The following is a 9,535-nucleotide window of genomic DNA, read 5'->3' on the forward strand; positions in this document are numbered from 1 at the left end:
CGCATGGCTGAGAGCGGGCATGCCGCATGGCTGAGAGCGGGCATGCCGCATGGCTGAGAGCGGGCGGCCTGGGTTTGAATCCAACCCGCGGCCCTTTGCCGCATCTCGTCCCTCTGCTTTCCTGTCACTCTTCACTGTAGCCTTCAAAATAAAGCCACCCAAACAAATATTTAAAAACAACAAAGTCACAAAGCTAAAGCTAAACACACTGAAGAAATGATGACATTCGGCCCTGGTCTGTGCACCTGGAGGGGAGCACACTTCTTCCCAGAATGAGTGTAAGTGTTGGGGGGGGGGGGTCAGATTTGTTGGGCTTTGTATGAATCATCCTGCCACGCTGAACCAAAACTACACACATTCAAATCGTTTCCTGTTTCAAACATCACTCTCACTGCCTGCCGACCACTGTATCCATGACAACAAACATTCCCTAATATCAGAGACAACCCACGACTGTCTCGCTCTGACCTAAACGCCCCCCTCCCCCCCTCGCTCCGGGCCGACACGGTGCCTCACGTCTGCAGTGAGAAGTGTTGTACCAGCTGGAGTGGTAGTAGTACTGAGGTATCTGTGGTCACACACACTGAACATGTTGTTCTTCTCTGCTTATCTCTACTTCCTGTTTAAGGTGACAAACACAGACTGGCAGCAGTTTCCGTGACTTGTGAGCACATTACCTTAAAGGGCTCCTGCACACCTTCAGCCTGTGAAAGCACAAAACCGGGACACAGTTCACGTCATGTCACCTGTGCACAACACGTGCTTCATACTGACAGGTAACAACCCCCAGTACAGAGAGATGACCCCAACATCCACACCACCCCCTCCGCAATCAGTGAGGCAGAAGAACTCCCTCTAAAACTGTATAACAGACTGTATAACAGTCTGGTACGGGAACTGCTCTGCCTCGGACCGGAAGGCGTTGCAGAGGATCGTGAAAACTGCCCAGCGCATCGCCGGAGCACCACTTCCTGCCATAAAAGACATCTACAGGAAGCGGTGTCTGAAAAGGGCTGGGAAAATCATCAAAGACCCCAGTCACCCATCACATGGACTCTTCACCCTCCTGCCCTCTGGGAGGCACTACAGGAGCCTCCGGACTAAGACCACCAGGTACCGGAACAGCTTCTTCCCCACAGCTGTCAGACTCCTGAACTCTGCCTCCTGACATCTGACCCACGTTAAACTCATGGACTGAACACACACACCCACAATGGACAACTGTACCCTCAAACACACAACAATAACATGGACTGAACCACCACTCACAACCACCAGCACTTTATAGCCTCTGTAGAAACTATCTACACCCTCACTTATCTTAACTGCACTACTGTATAGCTCTGTGTAAATAATCATTCTGTACATACGATAATCTTTAATCCTACAACTGTCTACAACTTGCATAGTTCCCATTTCTGTATAGCTGTATATCTCAGATTTCTGTATAGTTTTTCATATTTATATCCTGTTCATATCCTGTACATAGCTTGTACTCACTACAGCCTGTACATACTTATAGTTATAGAATATTCACAACATACTTCATACTGTGTACATTATAACATAATAGACCCATTTCTGTAATATACTCACATATCTATATTATTGCTAATATATATTGTAATATATCTATATCACTAAAGCACTTCTGGATGGATGCAAACTGCATTTCGTTGCCCTGTACCTGTGCATGGGCGATGACAATAAAGTTGAATTCTATTCTATTCTATTCTAAAACAGAACCAGGATTAGGGAGGGACTGAGCCTGATTCACTGGGAATCCCCCGGCAGCCTACATCTATTGCAGCATAACTAAGGGAGGATTCAGGGTCACCTGGTCCAGCCCTAACTATATGCTTTAGCAAAAAGGAAAGTTTGAAGCCTAATCTTGAAAGTAGAGATAGTGTCTGTCTCCTGAATCCAAACTGGAAGCTGGTTCCACAGAAGAGGGGCCTGAAAACTGAAGGCTCTGCCTCCCATTCTACTTTTAAATACTCTAGGAACAACAAGTAGGCCTGCAGAGCGAGAGCGAAGTGCTCTAATAGGGTGATATGGTACTACAAGGTCATTAAGATAAGATGGGGCCTGATTATTTAAGACCTTGTATGTGAGGAGCAGGATTTTGAATTCTGGATTTAACAGGAAGCCAAAACAGGAGAAATCTGCTCTCTTTCTAGTCCCTGTCAGGACTCTTGCTGCAGCATTTTGGATTAGCTGAAGGCTTTTCAGGGAGTTTTTAGGACTTCCTGATAATAATGAATTACAGTCGTCCAGCCTGGAAGTAATAAATGCATGAACTAGTTTTTCAGCGTCACTCTGAGACAGGATATTTCTGACTTTAGCAATGTTGCACATATTTGTTTAATATGTGCATTGAAGGACATGTCCTGGTCAAAAATGACTCCAAGGTTCCTCACAGTGTTACTGGAGGCCAAGGTAATGCCATCCAGAGTAAGAATCTGGTTAGATATTTCTAAGATTTTCAGGGCCGAGTACAATAACCTCAGTTTGATCTGAATTAAGAAGCAGAAAGTTAGCGGCCATCCAGGTCTTTATGTCTTTAAGACATTCCTGGTGTTTATGGATAAACCTTCTTGATTATGTAACAGAGAGAAGCGCTCTGAGGACCACCAACGTGGGCAAACACGTGTGTATGTGTCTGTGAGTGTGCGGTCACAGCTTGTCATGCAACACTGCACAGTGTGAACTTGCTGTCACGCTATGCGGCTGATTCCTGTTTCACTGACGTCTGTCAAACACTTCCTGTTAGACAGGAAAAAACAGCCAGGTCACGTGACCTGATTTTCTCCTCATTTCTCTTCTGCTGTTAACGCATATGGTTACCATAGAGACATGTGACCCCCCCAGCATCATCTGACATAAAAACAAATAAATGTTATAAAGATACATGCTGGACTTAAAAGCCAGATTTAAACTAAAACAAACAAAACATTTGGAGCTTTTATTGTGAAAGAGTGAACTGAAGTTAATCTCATGTAATCTGATAATCTGAACAGTGTGACGTCCGACAGATTTGTGTAATCCTGAAAACAGGGAGCCGGTGTGGTTCGTGCTCTCGCCTGAGTTCTGTGCTGTCGATTTTAAAGCCTCCTCTGGGGGCAGCAGAGCGGCCGCGGGCTCCGAGGAGCCGAATAAGCCGTAGAAGAAGAAATAGGAGCGGATGTAAACAAAGAGGAGCAGGTGAGTTTTAGTGAGACGCTCCGCAGTCTCACCTGGGAGCTCATTTATTGATCTATTAGTGACGTATCGATTCGTTCCTGCTCTGAAACACCGTTAGCCTGCTAGCCTTCTCCGCGTCTTTGCATTTCCCGCGCGAGCCTAGCTAAAGCGGACGGCGAACGCGCTGCCCTAGATCAGCCAATCATTCCGCTTAACGTACGTTTCGTCATCAAGCAGAGGGGTTGGTACTCTAAGTACTCAGAGTAGTCAGAGTACTGGGACTGTGGAATAAAGTAGCATAACGAAGACTGCTGCTGATATCTGGACGGATGTTCGGTTCTGCTGCGCTCTGATTGGTCAGTGTTTGAATTCAGGCGGTTTTTTGAGATAAATCCTATTTACACTGACTGTGTCCCAGCAGGGCCAAAGGACGGACCTCACACCGTGATGTCATGGTGATGTCATAGCGATGTCGTGGGTGAAGCAGCGGTACCGTGACATCAGCCCTGTGACCCTGCAGTTGGGGGGCGGAGCTGTGAGCTCCAGCCTGTACTGTGCTGAGGTGGAGGGCGTGGGGGCGGGGCTAGTGGAGTCCTTCCTGGTGGAGCTTTATCGCTGTAAGCTCTGTCAGTTCACTTGTGGCATCAAAGCCTCCATTAACAGCCACCTGCTGCTCACGCACCGCCCCAACGCCTATCTGGACGGGGCAGAGGCGGGGCTCCAGCAGGGAGCGTCACCCTATCAGCTAAAGCAGAGTGACGAAGATGAGGACTTCCTGCTCTACAACATGCTGGACAACCTGAGCCCGGCTACCTGTGACATCAGCAGTGAGGGCGGGCTGCAGGTGGCCCACACCTGTGAGGTGATAACCTCACACACACACACACACACAGAGAACAGAATGATTTTGAGCTTTTATTTTAAAAGGTGAAACAATATGAAGTTCATAGTCAGACGGTTATTTATGATTTAGCTTTTCAAATTAAGTTGAAATGTATTTATTTTTTGATTTATTTATCTTATTTTATTCTGAAGGTGTCCTTACACCTGGTAGCCACACCTTAATCTTGTGGTTTGAATGCAGGTCACCACACTCTTTGAGGAAGAGGAAGAGGAGCAGGAGGAGGACTCCTCCATCTTCACTCTGAAGGGGAGCACTTTATCCTCTCTGGCCGACACCCCCGCCTCCCAGGAGGAGTTGGCGCAGTCCGCCCACCTGATGACCCTTGGGCTGTGTCGGATCTCTGCAGTCAGAGCTCCTCCTCTTCCTTCTTCCTCACCGTCCACACAGCTCACGCAACCACATGACAGCAGTGCCAACAACAAAGCGAAGGCTCCGCCCCCCAGCCTGCTGTGTCTGCTCTGCCCATTAAAACTGCCGTCGCGGCGGCTGCTTGATATCCATGTCAGGTCACACCGTGCCAGCGGCGGTTTCGGCTGCGTGCGCTGCAACTGGATGGCCGACAGTTGGGAGGAGGTGGAGCATCACTGGAGGAGCCGCTGTAGCGAGAGGAGGAAAAGGAGGAGGGAGCGGGAAGAGAAGAAGAAAACCGCGGTGGCGGTCTGTCACAGGAAGTTCGAAAACAGCACGCTGAGAAGCGCTCCTGAAAAACCACGGAAACACAGTGAGTGCCCAGCTCTGTACCATCGATCAGTAATCAATAAGAACACTAACACTGATCAGTTTTCTGCAGATGGATGGAGGAGCCAGCTGATTGGACGTGCAAAGCGTAAGGAGGCGGAGCTTCTTGACAGGTAATAATAACAATAGTAATAATAATAATAATAATAATAATAATACATTTTATTTAAAAGGGACACTGTACAGCAAATAAAAGAGGCATAAAACCAGGAAATAAACGTGATAATAAAAGAAAGTTTAAGAGCATGGAGAGGTTCTCTACAGTAGGCTGTCTTGAACAGGTGGGTTTAGAAGGTGGACTTTAAAAAAAGGGAATGAGGTGATGTTTCTGAGGTCGGGGGGGGGATTCCAAAGTGGAGGCGCAGAGCGACTAAAAGTCCCCCATAGAAACAAGACGAGAGGAAGGAACAGGAAGAGGAGGATCTGAGGCACCAGGATGGGATGGAGATCTGTACCGAACCAGAGAGGTATGGTGGGTGGAGAGAATGAATTGCCTTAAATGTACAGAGGAGTATTTTAAAATTAATGCGAAGTTTAACCGCCGGCCAGTGAAGCTGCTTCAGAATAGTGGTGAGTCCTAGTAATAATGCGGGCAGCAGCGTTCTGGACACGCTGAAGCTTGTTGATGGATTTTTGTGTAAGAGCGAGTTACAGTAGTCGATCCGACAGGTAACTGTGGACGAGGGTAGCAGGCGCATGTGGAGTGAAGAAGGGGCGGAGTTGGAAATATGCTGAGCGAGTGAGAGTTAAAGGATAGTGCACTGTCAAGAATGACAGCCAAACTTTTCACAGAGGGAGAGGTAGAAACTGATGAGTTCTTGATAGTAACAGAAAAACAGTTAGCTCTGGATAGCCATCATCTGGAGCCGACCGGGAGAAGCTCCGAGTTGTTGCTGTTGACTTTAAGAAAGTGGGAGGAAAACCATGAACTAAGAGAATCTGAAATGATTAAAAACCAGTTTGAATGTCTGTCAGCCAATCGGAACACAGCCTGTGTGCGTGTTTGTTTTCAGGCAGGCCAGCAGAGCTCGGGCCGCATCACGGCCGGTCACCATGGAGACCACGAGGAAAACCACAAGGAGGACGAACGGAGACGGCGAGCAGCTGACAGCAGAGAGCGGGAAGCAGATGGGCTTCAGCTGCTCGCTGTGCCACAGGTAACCACGTTACCCATAATCCCTCACTGCACAGAGTCACATGACCTGGTGATGTCATGGCATTTCTTCTCAGCAGGAAGTTCTCCTCTAAACTGACTCTGAGGCGTCACCTGGGCGTTCATGGGGGAGAGAAACCGTTCACCTGTCCTCACTGCTCCTACAGCAGCCGGCTGAAGGCCTCACTGCTGCAACACCTGAGGACTCACACAGGTAACACACACACACACAAGGACTCACACAGGTAACACACAGAAAGCTGAGAGCCCTTGTCATGTGACTGTCAGGTAACGTTGTGCGTCCCGTGTGTGATCTCAGGTGAGAAGCCGTACAGGTGTGCAGAGTGTCCGTATGCGTCCATCGATCGCAGCTCTCTGCTCCGACACTACAGGACTCACAGCCAGGAGAAACCATACAGGTGTCAGCACTGTGACTACAGCAGGTAACACACCTGACACGCACCTGACACACACCTGGCGCACACCTGTGCTCCCACAAACTCTGCTGCTCAAGTATTTCGAATAATCCATCCATCCATTCGCTTCCGCTTATCCTTTTCAGGGTCCCAGCTGTCATAGGGCGAAAGGCAGGGTACACCCTGAACAGGGCGCCAGTCTGTCGCAGGGCCAACACACAGGGACAGACAACCATTCATACTTACATTCACAGCTAGTGACAATTTGGATTAACCAATTAACCTATCCCCACAAGCTGCATGTCTTTGGACGGTGGGAGGAAGCCGGAGTACCCGGAGGGAACCCACGCAAACACGGGGAGAACATGCAAACTCCACACAGAAAGACCCCGGCCTGATGGTGCAATTGAACTCGGGACCTTCTTGCTGTGCAACAGTGCTAACCACCGTGCCACCGTGCTGCCGTGCTGCCCCGTATTTCGAATAATAGAAAATTAAATTGAATGTGACTCATAAATCGAAGGGTTTATCTGTGTTTTCACGGATGTTGTTTGCAGTTTGGAAACCAATGAGCAGTTCGTCCTGAAACACCTGTGTCAGGATTCATTATTGATCAGTATTGATGTGTGATCTGATTAATCTGTGGAAAAACTGATAGATTACTAAAGCAATCGGTAGCCCTGTTTTTGTTATTCTCAACAGCATCCAGAAGAAGAGTTTGGATCTCCATGCTCGCCGCCATCACACTGGTGAGGCATTCCCATGTCAACAGTGCGACTACTCAAGCCCGGACCGCCAGCTGCTGCTGAGACATGTCCGCAGACACCACACCCCCTCCCAGCAAGCTGCGTTCTGAACATGCGCTGGTGTGACGGGGCTCGGCACAAAGTTTTATTTGTGGACTTTTTTAATGAAAATAAAAGCTTAGAAAAAATTGTTTCTGTTCTTATTTATTCACTCTCAGACCTTTACTTTGAAAATATGAAGGCCTTAAACACTTTTTAACTTTGAAAAGGCCTCAATGAGCACATAAGGCTGTGACAGTCAGCTTATTATTAATCAGTGAATACTAGAATACTATTTTCATTGGAAATAACTGACAAACGTGAGTGAAGCAGCTGACGTCTCACCTGCTGCTCACCTGGACTCAGTGCTCAAAATTAGCCAGAACTGAACAGGTTCTGATTAATCAGGAACCAAAAACGTAACTCTGAGCACATGTCAGGGGGACGGACAACGAGCATCAGACTTTGTGCTTCAGTAATGTGTGCAATAAAACATGTTTTAGCAAAATCTTTTTTCAAATACAATTTAAAAACAGATTCCACTCCTCATCTGCATTTCCTGTTAGCTCACACATTAGCTTTGTTTCAAGTTTCACTTCCAGCAGCGAAATTCTGCAGGTCAAAACTGCACATAAGATAAACGAAATCAATTCAATTCAGTTTTATTTATACAGCACCAAATCACAACAACAGTCGCCTCAAGGCGCTTTATATCGTAAGGTAGACCCTACAATAATACATAGAGAGAAAAACCCAACAATCATATGACCCCCATGAGCACTTTGGCAACAGTGGGAAGGAAAAACTCCCTTTTAACAGGAAGAAACCTCCAGCAGAACCAGGGGTGGGGCCATCTGCTGTGATTGGTTGGGGAGGGGGAAGGAAGACAGATTGAATAAAGAAAATTTTTATTAAAAAAGTAGAGTAAATAAATACAGATAACTGAAAATGCTGTGTGGCAGAGGTAATGGTATATACATGTACAGTAACTGTAAATGAACAGTCCCATATTTCAGCAGCTTGTAGCTAACTCTCGGATTAGCTAACACATATAGCATTTCTGTGAGTCTTCTGGTCCTTAAAAATGTTTTTAAAAAAATTTGTAATCATTTTTTTTATTTTTTTGTATTATTTTTGGTCCCACGGTAATAGATGTTCCAGCCATGTATTCCAGCCTTAAACCTAACCTTATCCATAACCCTAACCAGCAGTTAAATGGCGTAAAATAATGTTTTCCAAAGCGATTTTAGGATAATGAACGAACATGTGTAGATTGAGTCCAGAGGGTTCTCATGTGTTCTCCTTTTTCCGATGTTGTAATTTAGGAACGTGTTGGGTAACTGAGAGCGTAAAATGTTGACGATTTGTCACTGAGTGTAAAATATTACGCTTAGGGAGTGAGAACGTGTTGGGTTTCTCAAATCTAAGGGGCGCCAACCAAAACTCCTCTTTAAGAAAGAAATGTTTAATAATCACATTCTGTTTCATAAGAACTGTGCTGCCTCGGCCAAATCTAAATACTATTGTGGTTTATTCTATTCTCGTGCATGTAACCCAAAGTTCCTTTGTTTAACAATATTCCTGCATCTCCACACTCTTTTCCTTCTCTAACCTAACCCTCTCTTGTATCCTTTGCAGCTCTGTATCCACCTGCAGCTTGAGATCTGTAGTCTTTGTTTACCATTTACTAATGTTCACGTTTCACTCTCCCCTCAGTATCAGATGTATCAGTAATGATTCAAGAGTCTAAATCATCTCCCCAGGGACCCTCTTCCCACTGTCCTAGTCTAAGCTTTTCTTGGTGGTGGACTTCCAGAGACGCAGACCCACCACACTGACACCGGTGAACATCCAGGGAGTGGACATTGAGATAGTGGACTCCTATAGGTACCTGGGTGTTCACCTGAATAATAAACTGGACTGGAGCCACAACACTGATGCTCTTTACAGGAAGGGTCAGAGCAGACTCCACCTGCTGAGGCGGCTGAGGTCATTTGGAGCACAGGGAGCGCTTTTAAAGACCTTCTATGACTCTGTGGTGGCATCTGTCATTTTTTACAGTGTGGTATGTTGGAGCAGCAGTTTATCGACAGCTGACAGGAAGAGGTTGGATAAACTCATCAGGAAGGCCAGCTCTGTTCTGGGATGCACCCTGGACCCAGTGCAGGTGGTGGGAGACAGAAGGACTCTGGCCAAAATAACATCTCTGATGGACAGAGTCTCCCAGCCCATGCATGTAGATGTTGCTGCAGAGCTGCTTCAGTGACAGACTGCTGCATCCTCGATGCATGAAGGAGCGTTTCCGCTTGTGTGAAATTAAAGGATTTTTCTATTCTTACCTCACTGGTCCCTCTTA

The 9,535-nt window shown here is 46.7% G+C and overlaps 1 protein-coding gene across 2 annotated transcripts; it reads left to right on the top strand.

The window, feature by feature from the left end:
- The first annotated feature begins 3,035 nt into the window (after positions 1-3,035).
- Positions 3,036-7,328, top strand: LOC102198964 (zinc finger protein 605). 2 transcript variants are annotated; one of them, XM_005752549.1, is made up of 8 exons: positions 3,036-3,204; positions 3,602-4,045; positions 4,268-4,808; positions 4,878-4,938; positions 5,839-5,982; positions 6,056-6,192; positions 6,298-6,421; positions 7,097-7,328. In XM_005752549.1, the coding sequence occupies exons 2-8, from the start codon at positions 3,653-3,655 to the stop codon at positions 7,248-7,250; spliced, it is 1,554 nt and encodes a 517-aa protein (XP_005752606.1). In that variant the 5' UTR covers positions 3,036-3,204; positions 3,602-3,652; the 3' UTR covers positions 7,251-7,328. The 2 variants fall into 2 exon arrangements, with proteins under 2 accessions (XP_005752606.1, XP_005752607.1); XM_005752550.1 differs by having other exon boundaries at positions 3,038-3,204; positions 6,059-6,192.
- The last annotated feature ends 2,207 nt before the right edge of the window (positions 7,329-9,535 follow it).

Source organism: Pundamilia nyererei, unplaced genomic scaffold, assembly GCF_000239375.1.
Source record: "Pundamilia nyererei isolate P.nyererei 1_Seehausen unplaced genomic scaffold, PunNye1.0 scaffold00365, whole genome shotgun sequence".
Lineage (NCBI taxonomy): Eukaryota > Metazoa > Chordata > Actinopteri > Cichliformes > Cichlidae > Pundamilia > Pundamilia nyererei.

Bases quoted from the DNA above. Each gene is read 5' to 3' on its own strand.
- LOC102198964 (XM_005752549.1), top strand. From the start codon at position 3,653: ATGTCGTGGGTGAAGCAGCGGTACCGTGACATCAGCCCTGTGACCCTG. The intron at 4,939-5,838 runs GTAATAATAACA...GTTTGTTTTCAG, and splicing joins GAGGCGGAGCTTCTTGACAG to GCAGGCCAGCAGAGCTCGGG. The intron at 5,983-6,055 runs GTAACCACGTTA...ATTTCTTCTCAG, and splicing joins AGCTGCTCGCTGTGCCACAG to CAGGAAGTTCTCCTCTAAAC.